General features: G+C 38.6%; 1 protein-coding gene across 1 annotated transcript; it reads left to right on the top strand.

Annotated features, from left to right (window-relative positions):
• The first annotated feature begins 13,597 nt into the window (after window positions 1–13,597).
• Window positions 13,598–19,662, top strand: LOC128357806 (cytochrome P450 3A40-like). The gene is made up of 13 exons (XM_053318187.1): window positions 13,598–13,765; window positions 15,328–15,421; window positions 15,517–15,569; window positions 15,717–15,816; window positions 15,913–16,026; window positions 16,167–16,252; window positions 16,383–16,531; window positions 16,625–16,752; window positions 16,850–16,931; window positions 17,407–17,567; window positions 17,650–17,876; window positions 17,960–18,122; window positions 18,198–19,662. Exons 1-13 carry the CDS (start codon window positions 13,695–13,697, stop codon window positions 18,297–18,299), a joined length of 1,530 nt encoding a protein of 509 aa, XP_053174162.1. The 5' UTR covers window positions 13,598–13,694; the 3' UTR covers window positions 18,300–19,662.
• Window positions 19,663–21,312: the final 1,650 nt, after the last annotated feature.

Genomic DNA, 21,312 nt, shown 5'->3' with positions numbered 1-21,312 from the left:
CTTCTTCATGCACTCTGACAGATGTAATTGACTCTAACATCAGAAGCTAACAAGGTAAGCCTGGTTGGGGTGGACCATCTCTAATCTGTTGTGTTTGCTGCTCTCTGGTTGTGAGGTTAAAAAAAGGAGAAGAGAGAATTACTAAATTTGCCGTCAGTAAATCCATGCAGGTTTTTGCACAAGCGATGGAGCCCAAATCCAACTAATGCATGTTATAGGACCTTTCTGTTCCCTGCTTTTGAGATTAGAGAGACTACCACTGAGTGCAAAGTAAGATAAGTGTGACGTACATCACAGATACACACACGTGTATAGACACAAACAGAAACTAAGTCATCAGATGAATGTGTGTATATCTGTACAATGTGTGTGTCTTATACTTGAAAATCCTAAACTAGGGTCTATGTCAGAATGACTGACACAGTTTGGGGCTTTAGTGTGACAACAGCTGTGTCATCCTATACATCTCAATAAACCCAGTCAGTTACAGTACACACACCAGCTGCATGGGAGATACAGAAACACACACACACACACACACACACATAGAGAAGCAGGGAGAGAAGCACACTGAAACACAGTGAAAGACAGACACATAAATAGATTGTCTTTTATAGTATAGGATGCAGTAATGCAGTAAATGAGAGGAAACATTTGTGATGACTGTCTGCTCGGACAGCCTCAGCCACTCCATTGGCATCTATCCAAATATCAACACTGTAGATATCATACTAGGATAAAAGTGTCATCTTAATTGTGTTGGGTCTTGTAAAGATGTCTGTCACTAATACTGCTGCCTTAAAAGAACCACGAGTCATCTAAAATTGAAAAATATATAATCAATAAAACAATAATGGATATAAGGAGAAGGAAGATATGCAAGAAAAACTAGTGACCCATCAAAAGGACTGACCAACCTGGAATCCATCCTACAGACACAAAGCACAAACACTAATGAGGTTTATTGTTTTGTGGCCACACCTGTCATAGATCTCAGGTCATCAGACAGTTTGTTCCAGGAAACAGTACAAAAGAAACTAAAGGCACCCTAATCAGATCTGGAGCTTGTTCTTGGTACAGTTACAGTTAGACAACCATCTTTAAGTTCTTTATAAACTGTTTTTAAGACTGTGTTATACTGCCAGTGAAGTGATTTAAGCACTGGAAAAAAATGTTCAGCTTTGCGTGAAAAGCATGAGGAGTCAGTGTGCTGCATTAAATGAGCTCAAACCTTGCTATTTCAGCAAAGAGAGCTTTACAGTAATCTAAATTGAGATTAACGTATGAACCAATTTCTCAGAATCAGCCTGAAATGTAAATCCTCTAACTTTTTAATATGTTTTATTCAAGTGATAAAAAGCTGCCCTACTTATCCTGCTGTTGTGACTTTAAAAGTTAAGATGAGAATCCAAACAATTCCAAGGACCTTTAAAGCAGTGATTCCCAACGGGGGGGGGGGGGGGGGGGGGGGGGGGGGGGCCCTCAGGCCTCAGGGGGGCACCAAAGATCCACTGAGGGGCGCAAAGCCCTCTTGATTTTAAGGGGCATTACCATTTTAATGTGTATATTGTGGTAAAGAATGTGATATGTGTAACAACAAAATGAATGATCGATCATAAAAGGAAACATAAAAATGAGAATGACCACTGATTTCAGAGCTACTGATGAAACACAAGAGCCAGTTACTGAGAAAATTGCCACTCCTGGCTTCCACCCTCTAATAATGCTGTTCCTTTGATGTTTAATCTGTCACAGATATAACATAATATATAGCCTACTCAACTCAACTAAAACTTATTAATAAACTACATTTAAAATGGGATAATGTCTGCTATCACTGCTGTTGATACTGTAGCAAACAAACACATGCCACATATTTAATGTCTGGAAGCATTTCATTAACATATAACTTGAGAAAATAATCATGTCAATCATTTTCAACATCATAGAATAGATCACACACACATATATGACAGTGAAATAAAAAGGAAAAGGAAATCATAAAACAGAAATTGTGTTAATAATAATCAGAAAATAAGAAGAACATAATCTGTTCTGAAGTTTATATATTACTAATTTTACAATTTTACACAGGTATCCTGCAGGTATTAAGAGGCTAGGTGGTCACCAAAGTTTGTAATGGTAAAAATATGGGTCCCCCAAGAAAAGAGTTGGGAACCACTGCTTCGAAGGATAGGACTCAAACTGTATAAAAATACTATTTATACTATCAACAAGTACTGCCTTTGTAGTCACATCTAAGTATCACTTATGGCTCTGTGACATACTGTAGATCTCCATTGTTATCCAAAACCTATTGAAATTACATGAAAGCATAATATTGCATTTGAATGATATATACTTTCATGGTGGGAAAGATATCAGTGGTATAATTTAGAATAACATCCACAAATATGGTCACATGGTAGGAAATTTAAAAAAACAACAAAAAACAAACACTGGGATAGTATGTGTAAGCGATGCTACACATAGCTACTGGCTAAACAATCAGATAACAAATATGGAAAGAAACACAAAGTGTAATGGGGACACATAGTGTGGTGTCACCCACTCTGTCACACCTATCTCAACAGGTTTTATATTGATCAGTTGATTCTTATATCTGTGATGTTGGTCGCTCATGCATGGTGGCAAACTTGCTGGATAACAGACATTAATGAGTATGTCCCCTGACTTTGTCACTTTCTCTAATTTTCTCCTGTTACACTGCATTTTACTACACAACACGATGACATCTTTAAAGCAGCTGACTCAAGAGTAAGGTGGCCTATTCATTGTGCCTTGTAGTTATGATTTGAGGCCACAGTAGCCACTGTTCAGCAAAACTTTGCATTCACTTGCAAATCCTCCAATGAGATTTTATTCATTTAGATTTTGAATGTGTCTGTGCTTTTTCTCATGCATCTGTCTGTGTGCCTGTGATTTTGCAGTGCACGTGTGTGTTTTAGTGTAGCTCTCTCTGTGTGTGTGTGTGTGTGTGTGTGTGTATGTGTGTGTGTGTGCGCATGTGTGTGTATTTGTGCTGATCTCTGCCCTATCAGTAAGCAATCAGTTAGACAGCTGACACACATCCTGCGGCCAGGAGCCTGCCCAACAAACCAACAAAACTCTAAACCCTTCAAAACAACCCAAAGATGGATTGAGAGATTAAGATTCCTCATCTCCGAGCAGCTTTCACACGTTCCAAAATGCCCCTGGTATTAGAGCGCAATCTGCAAATATGACCCAGAAAACCCCTGGGTGTGTACAGCTGCAAATGCAGCCAAAACACATATGCTGTCAGGCTGCTTAAATCTATTCTGAAGAGAAACACATATTGTATGTGCCATTTTAAGCTGAACTAGTAGGTTGATTCACATGTTTGCTGATTCATTACCAAACCTTTTTGGGCAGTGGTTCTTAACCTGGGGGTTGGGAACCCTTAAAGGGTTGCAAGATAAATCTGAGAGGTCACATCATGATCAGTACAATATAAAAACAGGAAACAATATTTTTCATTTCCCTCTAATCTTTGCTATTTTCCTCTAAATGAATTGCAAATATTACCTCTTCAAATCTCTAAAAAGGACTTTGTTGGTGGAAGTGCAAAAAAGTGTTTTGTCAGCAAGTCCTGCTGTAGGGCACAGAGATTCTTATTGATCAGTGGAGTGATCACATCATGTGACTAAATGATGATATTTTTGGAGGTTTTATGACTCCCAAGCACTACAAGCAAGGTCAGGTTAGAAAAGTTAAATGGTAGGCTTTAGATGTACAGTTTGGTTTAGTTGACCAATTTACCCCTACCGTATGCCATTGTATTATGTAAATTCAGTTTTAATCTTTAATCTTTTTTAATCTCCATAACTGCTGCAATACTTGAGTGAAAGTGGTGAAATGATAGTTCTGTAACTGCACTTGTAGAATTAATGGTAACAGTGCTGTAAAATGCCAGTCAGATAAGGATACAGCTCTGACCAAAGCTGTCTGCCCTCTGGCGGTTTCAAACTACACTGAGCCAGGATTTAGAATCGTAAGTAACAGGCTCTGTACCTCTCAGAAAACCTTTGGAAAGGCAGCCAAATGTGGAGCAAGTGGATTTAGTGGATTCAGTGATTTAGCACACACCACTGATTGCAGTGATGGAGTCCTGGTCTTCACGGTCTTGCTCTTTACAGTGGAGATCTATGTAGGTTTCACTGCCCTCCCTGCTCACTCTGCACTTTTCTCCGCCTTCAAGTGTCAGACAAGAAACAATTTAATGGACCCTCAAGCTTTCTGGCCCCCGACACCCACAAACCCTGGGCCAAACTGAGCCCAGTGTCTGACTGGAGTAGAATCCTGTTTCATGTAGTGCACCGATGTTTGCAATCAAGTGCTGTGAGAAATGGAGCGACAGGCAATTTAGGAATGATTAAAAGCCACTAAATCACCCTGTCACTGTACCATATACGAATGTGCTGTAAATCTGTATGTGCTTGCTTGTTTCTTGCTGCATTTTTCCTGCAAAGTTGCCTTTCATCACAGCAGCTCGCTTGAACAAGCAGCCATAACTCACTGGAAGTGGCCACCAGATGGAGAACATGATTTCCTGTCTAAATTAATGGGATAGATTGGACACCAGTGTTGGCATCGAACAAGTAAACATTACATGCACACCCCAGAAACTTGCATCAGTATCTCTATCATTCTTGCATACAGATTTTCCATCTCTCTATCCTTCCCCCTCCTCCTCTTGGTTTTCCTCTAACAGAGAAAAGAAACTGCATTCACATTCCTATTTTCCATCATATAAATACATGAAATACAAAGATAAAGAGACAGTCCAAACTTTGGCGCACTGTCACTGTGATGCAGGTGTGTGACTTTGCAGTAGCACAGTCACAATGTTAACTCAGCTCCCTGGAGTGAGGGTGTGTGTTGGGGGGGGGGGGGGGATCTTTGTACCTGCTGCTGCACAGAGACACATTGCACCAGCCTGACTGCCATTAAGTGTTCCTGTATGACCCCCCCCCCCCCCCCCCCCCCCCTCGCCCCACACACACCTTGTGACTCCAGTGGTTCTTCCTGTTATAACATATCAGAGGTTGTGCATCCGGACTCATGCTCAGAGGACTAAAACTAATTGGTAGAAAGTGCATCAACCTGCAGAGAAGAGCTACACATGAACAGAGCTAAGAGCTACTATAAACCTTAAGATTAACACTGATTAGTAAGTGCATATTCTATTACTTCATTTAACCTGAGAAAATTGTGATAGAGTTGGTGGATGTATTGTGACATTAATAAGGAACCATATTATATGACCTTTTGAAGAGGAGGAAAAGGTTATCTAAGAAAGCCAGGCAGCTGTTTACATCTTACTTTCAGCAACTCCCTGCTGCATGATGTGACCATCGCAAATGTTACCCTGCACTGCCCTCTGCTGGTACATCCAAGCCTCTCTGGAAAGTGGAAGATGCCAATTATATGTGAGTATTTTCTAAAAAGCAGTCATAACAAAATACTTTCTTTTTCACTTATAGATATACAGCTTCTGGCTTTGCTTCTACTTCAGTTATTGTGGTAAAAGTGACTTTTTTTTCACCTTCAAAACTATCAGGCCTTCACTGGTCATCTGACTCCTCTTGATATGGCACATTAAACATCTCTCCTCCTGTCCAGCAGCTGCAGCCAGACATTCCCACCTCTCCTCAGCATGACTCACCATGTGCTACTTACACATGCACGGCAATAGGAGAGACCAAGATAGACATAAACAAACGCACAGATGCACATGCACACACTCCCTGGTTTTAGGAGGTGACATTCACCAGGCTGCTCGCCAAATTACTAGGCAAGCCAGGGTGGTCACAGCCGACCGCACAAGGGCGCAATTAACTTTGGGAGTCTCCTGACAGCTCTATTACTGTATGTATTTATTTGTGAGAGTGCTGAATAAATAGAATATTGCTGTTCAAAGTCTGCACATCAAATTAACTCTCATTGAAGGAAATAAAACAGCCTTGTTTTAAAAGCATGTTTTCAGATGTGTGGTTTGGTGTGTGCCTTGTTACAAGTTACAGGATTGTCATCTGGTCAGATAGGCAGGTGTCCCTTCCAATGTCACAGACTCTCTGAGGCTTAGAGCTGACAGGAGGAGCCCAGACTTCATTAGTAGGTCGATTAACATTTCCCAGACAACATCTGGAGGATACACCGGCCATCCAGTTGCTATTACACACCTCTTGACTTTCCCTTGTCCTCAGAATAGCATCACAAACTATGTAACTGCAGTCTAATGACTCCATATTCAACTTGTATTCAATGTCGAACTGCATTAAAGCGTGTAATTAAATACGGTTGGGCAAAGTACCCAGGAGCAACTTAAAAACAATCGTTAAATGTAGCTTTGGACTTTATATCAATCAGTCTGCAGTCTGTTTGATACATTTGCACATTATTCCCCATCCTTCCCCCTACTTTATGTTCAAATCTTATCAACAGCTTTTTCTCTGTGTCTTATGGCTTCTCATCAATACCGTATCTGTCTCTTGTGGCCTTCTCTCACTATTGCTTGGAATCTCATCTTTACAAGATTGATCTCAGCCGAACCGAGAGCTGCAGCACTATTGCCACTGTGTAGCACTGGAGGCAGACAGGTGTTTGCAAAATTGTGGTTAGAAACACAATGTGTTGACACTGATACATTCACAAGGGATCACGGAAATATGAGAAAAGAAATGAGGAAAACAACTCTATTTATTCTCAGCTGACCCAGCTACAGCCAAAGGCAGCCTCCTCACATCACAATGGAATATTTTCTCCACCGACTCAGTTGACAGGTATAGGCCTGTCTCTTTGTGGTTTTCTTGAATGAGTATTTTTTCTTGTGTTGTATTTATTTATTTAATCACAGAAACAACAACTTATCATGAGCATAAGGAAGATTTTGTGGTTGATGAGAAACTAATGAGAGTTAGAAGACACACTGACAGGTGACATGATTTTCATATAGAAAAGATACAGCTACTTTGTAATCTGAACTTGTTGAACCTGTTTTTAAGAGTTTTGCCTGAGTCCAGTGAAAGGCTGGTTATTGTTTGTGTAGTAAAGAAGGATGAGAAAGCGGATTTTATGAGTTTATGAATAAACAATTTGAACAGCCAGTCTGGCAGTGAAATGTCTTTCCATGCTTTAGCTGGTGCATATTCTGTCAGACAGAGCTCCGGCTGGATTGTGGCCTTGGCTGGAAAGTTGCCAATTGTGGTCACTGATCGTTCAGTTACCCATGTACACACCCATGTAGCTGACGGCAGCTATTTGAAAAATGTTGTACCTTTCACCTGCACTCTGTCTCACTGTGCCTGAACCAGCAGGCAGAGAGAACACTTCTCTCTCCATTTTCGGGTTTTAACTCTATTATTAACATTTTTACTTTGGTTGATTTTAATCATTCATAATAAATCTTGCTATCACTCATATGCCTCTGTGATACCACCATTTCTACAAGAAGGCATTTCCAGTTTAAGCTAAATAAACATTTTCTTTTGGAAAAGCAATTAACGCAGCGTCCACATGTGTGTGTGTGTGTGTGTGTGTGTCAGAGAGAGAGGGGGAGAGAGAAAAAGAGAGATTATTGAAAGTAGTTTGCGATTCAGTTCAGTCATTCATTCACAGCCTAATTGAATACAATCTGCATTTTGACTTCAGTTTTTATTTCAAATCAATTAATTTAAAACCTTAAACATATTTACTGTTTTCCAGTTTGAACTGATTTGTGCAGAAGCTGGTTGGCACTGGTTTATTTAAAGTCATGCCAGTCATCACAGGTGCACTGATGGTCAGAGGCAAAAGGAGAGAGTGCTATTTTTTGTTTTATTGTTTAATTTATTTAAAAGGATTTCAAAAGGTGCAGACAATGTGCACTGTGCCATTTGGTAAGAAATTAAATACATAATTCTATCAACTGCAAATAATGAGAGCCATGAGCAGCCAGTAGTGGTTAAAGTTTAGGGCATAGTCACTACATCAGTGGAAAAAGTTTGTCCTTTATATTTTACCCATTTTCTGTCACTTTGGACTTTTTTGGTGTTCATTTTCTCAGAGGCTTTAATTATTTATGGGTGGCCCTTTTCACATTTTGACATGTGAGTAGAAAAATATTTTAAGTGATGATGGCTTAATTCTTTGGACACAGAGTCATTATTTATTATTAGTAACACCTGTGCTTTTCCTGCTATGACAAGTCAAAATGTCTGCTTTGAAAAAGGCCCATTTAACAGTATGCCATATTTCACATCACTCACACAGAAATATCTGGTACTTCCCAACTTGTGTTTCACTGTCTTTCATCATCTTTTCTTGTCATTGTTCTTCTCACAATAGCTGCCTTTGTTTGGAAGGAATGAAACACTGAACAACTACAGTATATCAAAATCACTTTGAGTTATTTGACCTGAACCAAAGGACCGTGAAAAGAGAGAATAAAAAAACATATTCAATCAAAGTTATATAACCTTTATTTCAACTCAGAAATACATTGAGGTAGAGACCTCATGAGAAAAAAATAAACAAATAATAGATCCAAGGTATCCAAGGTAAGTGACAAAAAGTTAAGAAATAATTAAAAGCCAAAATAGTAAAATAATGAAACTTTAAGAGCAAATAAAAGCGGTTACAATTGAAAACAAATGAATAATCTAAAACAAGAACACCTGCAAGTGAAATAGGAAGAAATTAAAAAATGTAAATGCCCTAAAGATAAAAATGAGATTGTTCTGCATATTATTTCAGGTTGCAGGTGTAAAATACGAAAAAATGGGTTTTCCAAACTCAGCAAAAACAGCTGGCACCTGCAATGTAATCCAGTCATTTGATTGTCCATATTAAAATACAGCAATGATCTGCCTTAAGGGGATAAACACTAGTGAGGGCTTTATATATAAATAAAATCCAGTGTTTATTATGACTACAAAAGAGACACAATGGTAGCACACAGCTCACAATGATGAGTGTCATAACTGGGATCGCCGGTAATAAGTGACAAACAGCATCTATAGGGGCTTCAGAGTCGCAACTGAAGCGTGTATAAAATGTCACCATAATCCAGGAATACAAAAAAGTAAACATCCTTCTACCATGCAGAGGAAAACATGATTCATACTTGAATACAATTTGCACAATATTTAAAGTTTTTAAAGGTATATAAAGTTGGACTATTGACATGGAGTTTATACAACTCGAAAGACTTTCTACCATTATTTCCATTGACATCTCCAACACTAACACATTTAGTCATTTACCATTAAATTTCACATTGTTCCTATAATAATTAATTATTATTGTTTCACTCCTCACCACTGAGCTCTTTTATTTAAATCGCTCGTGCTCGTTTGATAATTAATATGAAGATGAAATTACATGCCCTATACAGACAGTCAACGCTGTTTTAAAAAACAGACTTGCTCCATGAGTGTTACCAAAGTTACTTAACAGGCTGAAGATAACTTAATAAGGTAAAGATAAGATAAGGGTCATACGTACAAAGCTCAATAGCCATCTGTGGAATGATCAGTGATACGGGGGTGGGTCTGGACTTGGACAGATGATGTTACGTAACTGCTAACCCTAACCCTACTTCGAGAAACAAGCCCTCACGTTGTTTTGCGGTATGTTACCAGACATTACGGTAAGAGCGTGTGTGAACTGAGGTCAATGCAATAGCAACACTCTGTTGAACGTGATTGCACATCCAGTCAATAAATCAGTAAGTAGGCAAAACCAGCCAGTCATTAATACATAGATAAATAATAACTACCGCCTGCAAACTGCATTTCAAAGAAACATTTCAACTGTATATTTAGTCAAACTTAATAATAATGAATACATTTCCAGACCCAATTTGATTTTTAAGCTCCAAAATGACAGACTGCCATTGAGATTGATTGTCCCCACAGACCAGTTTCACTTCAGATTGACAGCAGACTATTTCATTGTGTCACTAAGACCATATCAGGACAGCCTGGATTTAGGCAAAAGGGATTTTCATTTACAGGGAGATCATGTTCACTGTCTCTGTGATGCTTTATATCATATGTCTGGGTAACAGGGATCACCCAAGAGAAAACTGTTTGCCGAAAAGGAAAAATGAGGAAACTTGAAACATTAAAGTGGTAATAAAGAGTGATTACTTTTGTATTTCTGTCTTGCACTCTTGAAATTAAGTTTTTTTGTGTGTCCAGCAGGCTATTGAATCACACTGAAGTAAATGTTGAGTGCATATCTAAATAGGCCTATATGTTTCATGTAGGCGAATTGCTAACTTTTAATCACTGTGCTTCCTTGTGAACACCAAGGGTTTTTTTCATTCCAAATTTCCAATATGTGTTTATTTGCTTTTAATACTGTTCTCCATGTTTGTTTCACATTGTAATTTTTATTTTAATTTTTAATTTTTTTTTTAATGTAGGTAATTGATATCACCCAGTAAACTTATTTTTAATTTAATGTATTTCAGTTGAACTTTGAATTCACAATGCAAAAATGTTTTCCTGTTTGGTTATTGTCATGAAGGTGAGCACCAGTCAGACAAACTGACAGACTGACTGACAGACTGGCACAGTTCAATTATTTATTGCTAAAGGGGTGATGATGAAGATGAAAAGGGATTTAACCCTTTCATGTATGAATTATGATAACCTATTGCTTTTTATCTTCAAATTCTGCCCCACAACACCTGCAAAGGCCACTAAAAATAGTTTAAAGGCAATATGGAACTAGTATGATATGCAGCCTTTATCCCAATTTAATTCCATTAGTTCAAAGACTAGCTTCCAATACTTTCAGTAAGTCCTGCAAAGACTGCTTTAATTTCTGTTAACACTTACTGAACAACAAATATTTATAAATTGAAACTATTTCAAAAGGCAGCATTTGTTATTGTGGTAAAATCAGCCCTGATGAAAAAAGTGAATTATGTGCTATGGCAATACTGGTGTGGGTAAGCTCATTTCAACTGGTGTCTGTTAAGGTCCCCTTCATCTCTCTCTTTTTCTGTGATTGTTCTGTGTATCTCAGTGCAGATCCCAAACCTCCAGTCCACCATGCCTCACCCAAACATCTGGTTTCTAAATTCCCGCTCTATCATCCTGCTCTGCTTCACCACTGCCTCACCACACTGCTCCCCATTTAATCATCTATTAGCCTTCATTCTCCTGCTCCCCTGCAACTTTTACTGTATCAATCAATTAGCACACCTGTCTGTTGTTAGAATTTGCCAGGGTGGTTTACCAGTTTGTAATTCCAGCCTTTTTGGACATACATTGTCATTACTGTTTATTAATCTTTTGCCTGCCCTGTGGATTGTTTTTTACTTTTGACTCCTGTTGGGACGTTTGCCTGGATTGTTTGGTTTCTCCGGCTTTCACCTAGAGTGTGTTTTGGGGTTTGGATTTCCGGCACAGTAAAAGCTGTGTAGAAGAAAATGTAACCTAAAACTTTTAGTTTTCCTTAATCCCAATGTTGTCTTTTCTGTGTGCTGATTAAGTCCTGCATTTTTGTCACATTAACTCTGTGCTGACTGAGACAAAGTATTTTACACTGATTAACAGATCCCAGTGTGGAAACTCTTTGTGCTACTTATGGAGGAAGATAGCTTTGGAGAGGCTTTCTTGAATTTACATGCAAATTAAATCTACAAGACTTCAAGTGTTGCAGGGATAAGCAAAATGGGCCACTGGCAGATTGAATCTGATTGTGTTGTTAATTAGCCTGTCCAGGATTTCCTGAGTTCTGTTAACAGTTGTTGTCACTCGGATCTCTTGATTAGCCCAGACCACAACCCGCTGTTATAGGCTGGCCTTAATTGAAGATTCAAGATTCAAGTTTATTTGTAAATTTGCACTCAGGTCCAGCAGCGTACAATACAATGGCTAAAAAATATACAGATAAAAAATATATAAATAAAACAACACTAATATATAATAAATAACAAATACATAATCAGTGCAGTAGATTAAAAACAGACCTGTAGAAAACAGAGCAGCATGTTGTATGAAGGTATGTAAGGCAGGAGGAGGATGAAAGTGCATTCAGTGATGTATGGAGTTCATCAGTCTGACAGCCTCAGGGTAGAAGCTGCACCTGAGCCTAGTAGTTCTGGCCTTCATGATCCACAGCCTCTTACCCGAGGGGAGGGGTACAAACAGTCCATGGGCCGGGTGGGTTGGGTCCCGCATTATGCACCTGCACCTCCTGATGTAGATGATGGATGGGAGACTGCTGCAGGTGATCATCTGGGCAATTTTCACTACCCTCTGCAGCGCCTTCCTATCAGCAGCAGAACAGTTTCCATACCAGGTCATGGTGGAGAAGGTGAGTGTACTCTCCACCACACACCTACCCTCCTAAAATCCACAACTAGCTCCTTTGTTTCCTCACGTTGATACAGAGATTATTCTCCCCGCTCCAGTCCACCAGATCTTCCACCTCCTGCCGATATGACGACTCATCACTGTGGGATATCAGTCCCACTACTGCTGTGTCGTCAGCAAATTTCACAATATGGCTGCCCAGGTGTTTAGCTGTGCAGTCATGTGTGAAAAGCGTGTACAGCAGGGGGCTCAGTACACATCCTTGGGGAATGGTCCAAATTGTAACTGGATCCACAGCATAACTAATATTACATAGGATTGATATTTAAATGCACCCAAATAATCTTCTCACATTCTTAAGTTCTTTCCTAAATCCATGTCTTCTATTTCCCCATCATACAATCACAAAGGATCACCAAATGCCTATTGAACAACCCTGAATGTAAAGAAATGCATTATTTATTTTGCTACAATACAAAATCTTTGTCATATGTTTAATGACAATATAAAGTGTGAATTTATAAAGGCAAAAATCAAGCATACTGCCAGTGAGAAGGGCCCCCTGCCTATGTTGACAACTTGCACATAAATGCTGTGCCAACCTCAGGAGAAGTTGTGGCCCTCATCTAATAGGTTCTGTCTACACTCAATTAATCTGGACACACACATTGTATCGCACCTTGTATTTCATGTTGGGCTCCATCCTTTGGGAATCTCGCTATTGGGATAAATGTTTAAGCTGCACTGCACTATAAATGCAACCAAGAGCGTGTGGATCACAGAGGGCAAAGAAGCATCCCACAGATAAAAACAGACACATGAGAACTTCCCATTGACAACCCTCTGTGGAGGCCGTTTTAAGATGACAAGCCCCTGGAGGTATAGTCCCTAACACCACCAAGTGAGTCCCGGCCAGATACCACACAGACTACGCTTTCTTACACTAGCACTAGCACCATGAAAAACTCCATCACATTCACCACATGGATATGTAATGCTGATTGATTCAATTAATAAATGTTTGATTCTTTTGACTTTGAGGTTATATTGCCTGAGTGACACAGTGAGGAGGCCTGCTGTCATTCTGAAGTGAAATTGGCCTGTGAGAACTGGAATTTCCTCAGTGACAGTCTGATTGACTGATTGACTGACACTGTCCGTCACTAATACGTTTGTTTTAATTTTACCGTAATGGCGATAATATGGTTACAACCAAAACAAAACAGTCCGGCACACCACGCCTCGCATTATGTTTTTTTCTGTGTGGTACCGCCTCCATACAAGATACTTATAAGTGAGAAGTTGTTGACTAAAGTCGACAGAAGTGTTCAAGGAGGAAAAATGGGCTACTTTCCAGACTTTTCCGTCGAAACCTGGACTTTAATAGTGATTGTCATCACTCTCATCGCAGTGTACGTATCTTTTACCTCTGTCTTTACTGAAAATGTAAAAAACAAAATGAACAAGTTTCATCTGTAGCTTAGATGATCGAGGGCAGACATGATTAAACTGGCGGTTTACTTTACAGACAGTCGTTTCTAAGTGGAGACTGAGTGAATATATACTTTCTGAAAGCAGTAAGTGAGTCACAGCACACCGGAAACCAGGGGCGGATTTAGTCATTTGGGAGCCCCAGGGACACTCAGGCCAGCGTCTCCCCTCATGCCTTATTCTCACTCTTTTCCTGACCGGGAATGTTTTTGCAGTGGTGAAAGATGTAGATCTTTTTCCTTAAGGACAACTGTTACCACAATGTAAACACACTGTTGTACAGTCCTCTAATCAGAATATGGGGAATTTTTGACAAAAACAAGGTTCTCTCAAAATGACTTCTGGCATGTAACTGAATAGTGTTTCAGTGTGACCAGTGCATTAAGGCATTTTTAGTGCATTGTTAGTACATTTAGCCAGCCAGTGTGAATGATCTCATGAGCACAATCATATTCAATCTGATAATTTTCTATTAAGTAAATTATACAAACAAAGAGGTCACTGTTAAGTAAATGTCAAATTTAACCCATGGTCACATTTTTTTTTTAAATTTTGCCTGGCAAAGACACCTTTATTTAGCACCAGTCAGACAGAAACATGGGAGAGAGGGAGGTGTGATATGCAGCAAAGGACCCCCGACCTGACTGGCTGCGTATATGGCATGCGCTCCAACCACTCAATCACCCACGTGCCCGGTCACATAGTGTTTTAATATTCTTTCATATTATTCAGTTATGCCGCTTTCTTCTGAAAATGAATCCTGCGATGCCTGTCCCTGCAGTAATTTCCAATCGTCTAGTCTCACCACACAGACAGTCCAAATCTATGTTTCTATGGCTGTAACAATGTCAGCTGATATTTTATCTTGCACTGGTAGTGTTTATGTTACATACATAAAGAAGTAAGTCAGGCACTTATTCAGACATAAAACCTAAAAGGAGCTTCTGCCTGTACAGTATAACCCCTCACAGTTCTTTTGGTTACACCTATGATTTTAGATTAGAGATTTTATGGTCCTATAAAGTTTCTAATATCTCAACTGCTTCTGCTATCAATCTTGTGGTCAGCATGTTTCAAAAATATTCAAGCTGACCGCTGCTGCCAGATGAAACTGCTTATCACAGCCCTCTCAAGCCTACAGGGGGTCATAATCTAATAATAAAGATATGGTTTGGAGTGTCACCTTACTATCATTGGAGAAAGAATAAACACCCTCTGCATATAAAGCTGCATTGTGTTCAAAATACGGCTCACTGAACCAGCATCACTCTGCTCAAAATGATATAAAGGCTGTAAAACATGTCATATATTGATTGGCCTGAATGTTTACTGTTGTTGTTTTACAGTGGAGTTGACAAAATGAAAAAGAGTTTAAACATTGTTGTCAATTTAATTAAAATGAATAAAATAAAGGTTGGAATGGAAGTATGATGTCAAGTAAGTTTTTAAAAGTCGGTTTTTAAATCCTGTTTTTAATCCTCAGATATGGCTATGCTCCATATGGATTTTTCAAGAAACTAGGCATCCCTGGACCCAAACCTTTGCCTTTTATTGGAACATTTTTGGGGCTTGCCAAGGTGAGACACATTTGTCATATTAGTACAATGATCAGACAGGCAGGACACACTGCAGTTAATGTCTTTGTCACTTTTCTCTTTATTTTATTCCTCAGGGCATGCACATTTTTGACACAGAGTGCTTTCAAAAGTATGGAAAGATGTGGGGGTAAGTGTGTGTGTGTGTGTGTGTGGGGCGTGTGTGTGTGTGTGTGTGTGTGCATATATTTCTTATTGCCTATTGCAAGAATATGTCATGCCATACATTTCTTATGTAGTGCTGCAGTTGCTACAATGTCTGCTATTGCTATTGCAGGACATATGATGGTAGACAGCCTGTATTGGCTATTATGGACACAGCTCTGATCAAACTTGTCTTGGTTAAGGAGTGCTATACTGTCTTCACCAACAGACGGGTAAGTAAAAACACTCACAAATGGTCAAACTCACAAATGAATACCTCAATACCTCAACACTAATTCATTCTCTGTGTGTGTGCATGTGTGGTTTAGGATTTGGGCCTAAATGGACCATTAAGTGATGCTCTATCTATTGTAGAAGATGAACAGTGGAAGAGGATTCGCAGTGTACTCTCTCCATCATTCACCAGCGGACGACTGAAAGAGGTTGAAAAGATAACAGATAGATTTTTATAATGCATAAAATTCATTTTATGTCCTGTACAGATTTACATTTAGACTGGTTGTTGTTTAATGAATGTATTTAATGATTTGTGTACAATGAGTGGTTATTTACTTTTGGGCAGATGTACACAATAATGCTGCAGCACTCAAGCAATCTGATCAAATATCTTCAGAAGAAAGAGGTGGATGAAGTAATAGAGATTAAAGAGTAAGTAATGACATTAGATCTCAGCAGTATTCCTTTTTTAAGTAAATAGATAACAACACTGTTTTCAATATGGATGGTTTAACTTATTTTTTTGGAATTACAGTTTTCAGTTTTCTTTTCATTTTTACAGAGTGTTTGGACCTTACAGTATGGATGTAGTGACCAGCACTGCCTTCAGTGTGGACATTGATTCCATCAACCATCCCTCTGATCCTTTTGTATTGAACATTAAGCGAATGATCAAGTTTAATTTTCTGAATCCCTGGCTTGTGCTTGTGGGTATGTTACACATGATGCTGTAAACCAGAGTTGTCTATCTTGTCCTCTGGGGCCATGCATTCACTGTATCTTCTTAATTCTTCTTGATTTCAGTTCTGTTTCCATTTTTGAGGGGAATTCTTGAGAAGTTAAATGTGTCATTGTTCCCTGCTGATGTGACGGATTTCTTCTACAACTCCCTGAGGTCAATCAAATCGGATCGGAATAAGGATGAACGCAAAGTAATTCATTATAACTACAATGATTTTTTTGTGCACAGTATTTCCCTTGAACACAAAATGGAAAATAAACAAAGGATTTCTACTTGTTTTTGTTTAGCAAAACCGAGTGGACTTTATGCAGTTGATGGTGGACTCTCAGATTTCAGAGAACCAGACAGAGAATACAAGCCCCCAAAAAGGTAGAGAAAGAAACCAAATGGAGAACTAAAAATGTATTATTTTCTTTATGTGGCTTCCTTTTTTCCCCTCTTTATTATATTTAATGTACACACATAATGCACAACCAGTGTAGTCAAAGATATCAAGGGTCAAAAACATTATTGTTCATTATGCTTTATGCTTCGTTGTTATAGTGTGTGCATTGTAAGTTTGTCTAGTCACTAGTAATTAGAAGTTGGAGTTTGAACAGAAGTAGAAGTAACTTTTAAATGTGTTCTTACAAATAGGCAAAGTAGCAGAGTCAAATTGCCAAAGAAAGAATCAGATTGAAAAGTCAAGTTAAGTGTTGGCACAATCAGTGAAAGTATAAAGAGCATGCATGGCAGGATTTACTGTGTCTCAGAGCTCCTGAACCATGTGAACAACTATTTAAAGTTGTTTTTAAAAGTTTCATATTTATCCAGCCACTGATGTTTGTATGCATTTGTGTTGCAGGGTTAATGGATCATGAGATCCTTTCTCAGGCCATGATTTTCATTTTTGCTGGCTATGAAACCAGTAGCACTACACTGTGCTTCACAGCCTACAATCTGGCAACCCACCCTGACATCCAAAAGACCCTGCAAGATAAGATTGATGAAACTTTTCCAGAAAAGGTTACTTGAGTATTTTTGTACTTTTGAGCAACTGGTTCTGTGCTACCAACTTATGACTACATTGTGCTTTATGCCCCCCTAGTGTCGGCCCACCTATGAGGCCTTGATGGAGATGGAGTACTTGGACATGGTGGTGAATGAGTCAATGAGGCTGTTCCCTATTGGTAGCCGCTTAGAAAGGATATCAAAGGCTTCTGTGGAAGTCAATGGTCTGACCATCCCCAAGGGAACTGTCGTCATGGTACCACTTTACAGCCTCCACCGTGACCCTGATTTATGGCCTGAACCTGAAGCCTTCAAACCGGAAAGGTACTATACTGGCTTAATATCAGGCAAAGGTCAGATTCGACTAAAAAATTATTTGGCTAATTAATCACGTTCTTCTTTTCCAGGTTCAGCAAAGAGAACAAAGACAACATAGATCCATATGCCTTCTTACCATTTGGAGTAGGGCCAAGAAACTGTATTGGCATGCGATTTGCAATTCTGATGATGAAGTTGGCTTTGGTGGAGATCCTTCAGCATTTCAGCTTTGTCACCTGCAAGGAGACAGAAGTGAGTAGATTGACATTGAGGCATGTATGGTTTATTTGCAAAAAAAACTTACAACAGCATTTTTTGTTGTCCTAGATTCCATTGGAGCTGGCAAGTGATGGATTTGTGACCCCCAAGAATCCGATCAAACTGAAACTGAAGCCAAGAGAAACTGATGCAGATTCTCCTTCAAACTAACTCTGATTGTCTGTAATGTGGAAATTCTTAATTCTCGAAATTCTTCACTTAAACTTGTTTCTGTAACAAATCAGACTACTGGTTTATGTTTCCTAAAGTACCTCTAAATAATCAAAAATCATTTATATTCTTCTAAATTGAAACTGTCTGTACTACAAGTATACTAACCTCTCACCTGCAGGCATGTACACTGTATTATTTTAAATGTAGGACTAGTCAAAAAGGAACATCTATCTGTAGTTTTAGTTTTAGACTCCACTTATAAAATGTAAGGATTTCTTTTATTTTTCACTTGAGACCATTCAAATGATTTTGAATAATACTGTACATAATATTACTCAGCACATAGCATTTTTCCACACATAGTGTCTCCTCTCATAGCATTTCTCCATGCAGATTGTCTAGGGTAATGCCATATACAACACATCCTATTTACTGTGCTGGGTGCAAAAATCACAATTATGGATGTATTTGAATGTAGTTCAATGTTGTGCCTTATTATTGTTGTATAGTATATATGTTCATATGTATATGAACTACCGTATAACATTTCAATTTAAAATAAGTTAACTCAAGAACACAGTTTCAGATTAAGAATACATCTTTCATACTTTCAATTAGGAATCCAAATCCACATTCAACCACAGCTTTTGTATTACTCAGTTTAAATCAGATAACAGTGAAGCTCAGCCAACAACCTGGCTGCAAAAGCTCTTTTCTACTATGCAGACCACTGATGATGTTATCATCCAGATGTATTAACAGTTTAACAGATTGTGTGGTTTATTCTAATCTTTTGGATATCTTGAATATTATCTAAATGTGTGAAAGTACCATGGCTTATATATAAATTGACATGTGGGTGTCAGCTGTTGTTGATTTTACTTTTCTTTGGTTATCTTAATGATCTCCTCTTTCATATCCTGATGATGTTCTAAATAACTGTTAAAAATGATCAATCACATATTATCATGAATATTGTCATATAACAAAAACTCAATGTAGAGAGCTTAGATTTTATAGTCATCCAGTTTGGCTTGTTTCCATGTTGTATATGTTTTGTGTTTGGTGCTTTTTGCTCCTCATTTCACAGGTTAGAGAGGGTGGAGCTGAGTTTGTCACAAAGTGTCCCTGACTAGGTTGGTTTCAGGAATAGATAAAAGCAGGTCTACACTAAGAACAGACAGTAATCTCATTCCCTCCCACCGGTCATCAAAGTGACATGGTGTGTTTGATTTGTTTTGCATCAACACACACTCACATACCATATTTCATTCATGGCAACACTGATACGCCTCCAATCATATGTCTAGTGTGACTTTGTAGTTCAATTATCAAATAAAATGCTTTGTTTTGAATTGGAAAATAAGGGGTCTCCCTCCTTTGTCAAGCTTTTGAGAGTGGTGATGAAAATGTAATAGCCGTGATGAAAATAAACTCAATATTGTAGTTTACACAATTTTGAGGTAGTTGTGCTTTGCCATTTCCATTTTACTTGACTGTTCTCTTACTTCCACTCCACTTCATTTCAGTGGTAACTCTTCATGATGTAAAATTGCATCATGTTACAAAACATGATACAGTGCTACACATTGATAAAGAGCACCGTCCTCTTAGAGAGCTAAAACTTTAAAATTCTGTTGCAATGCATCTGAAATAACCATCAATTCATGACAACAAATAATGCAATAACATAAAACACATCATCAATTTTTCTGTATGAGTAGGGCTACAGTACATTTACTTGTATTGATACTGTGATGAACATTTACTTGCAATTGACTACATGTACACCATTGTATTGCTCATTTTACACAAGGATCTGAATCATTCCTCCACCAACATTAAACTGTAAACTGTGAGCATTGCCATCTGTGCCATTATATTACATCAGCTGTACCTGAAACACACTTAGCCAGAAAGCTCTGGCATGATGACATTACTGAATAATAAACACCAGCAGGAAGTTGTAGGCTACATAACAGATAGATAGCACATAGAGCTGTTTGAGTCAACACTTTGTTTTTGTGATGATAACTGCCAGTGTTGTTCATCTTTCTAATTATTATAAGAATTCCTAGTGAACATGAGACCAAGCTTTGACTGAAATGTGTCAGGGCCTTGTGTGACCTGTGTTTACAGCACTTTCAATACTAATATTGAAGGACAGCTCAGCAGTCTGACATCTGCAGGGTTGAGAATAACAGGCTTGGAAGTGTGAGAACACTGGGAATTTCAGCAGCAACAACTGTGCCCAATTTGGAACAGATCCTTTAGCAGAACATCTTGTCTATCAGGTTTCTGTTCCCACAGTGCAGTAAGATATGGATATGGGTCATACTGTAAGCAGGTAGTAATCACAAAAAGACAAAAGAAGGAGAGGTAAAGACCTGAGATGGACTATTCAATGCCAGAAACTTTTCTATTCTATTACATGAATAAGTGGCTTACTTTTATTAGTACATTTTTTTGGGTCAGAATCCCATTGTGACCTCCTTCTTGCATATTGCATACCAAAAACAGTAGGCTACTTATTACTGCACCATTTTGTATTTCATGATCTCCAATCTGTGGCAAATGAGTAACATTCTACTGACAGTGTCACAATTTATGAATGCATCATAAATCCGACTTTACATAAAATGTATTATCCACTAAATTAGGTAGAGGGATTTGATCGACTCACAAGCGCTACAATATCCGATCAGATTAAGCACATTAAATTGTGGGAGCACGCGGAAATCATGTAATAGATTTCCAAAATGCCATGCCATGCGCATGCTCACATGCCAAGATCTGATCATCGGGTATTGGTTGGCATACAGAGCTTAAACCACTGTTGTGATGCTTTCATTTGGCCATTGAGGGGAGTTGAAACACCATGTGGAGCAAGGGCTTCCCAAAATGCGTCAGTTTTAAGGGTTATTTATGAGTTTTTAAAGTAGGCTAAGTTTAAGAACTGTCTCTGCAGCTACATTTACAGTCGTTTTTAACATAAATATAGAGGCTACTA

This window comes from Scomber japonicus, chromosome 4 (assembly GCF_027409825.1).
Source record: "Scomber japonicus isolate fScoJap1 chromosome 4, fScoJap1.pri, whole genome shotgun sequence".
Classification (NCBI taxonomy): Eukaryota; Metazoa; Chordata; class Actinopteri; order Scombriformes; family Scombridae; genus Scomber; species Scomber japonicus.
Note: the sequence above shows the minus strand (reverse complement) of the source record. Positions and strands in the feature narration are given on the sequence as shown.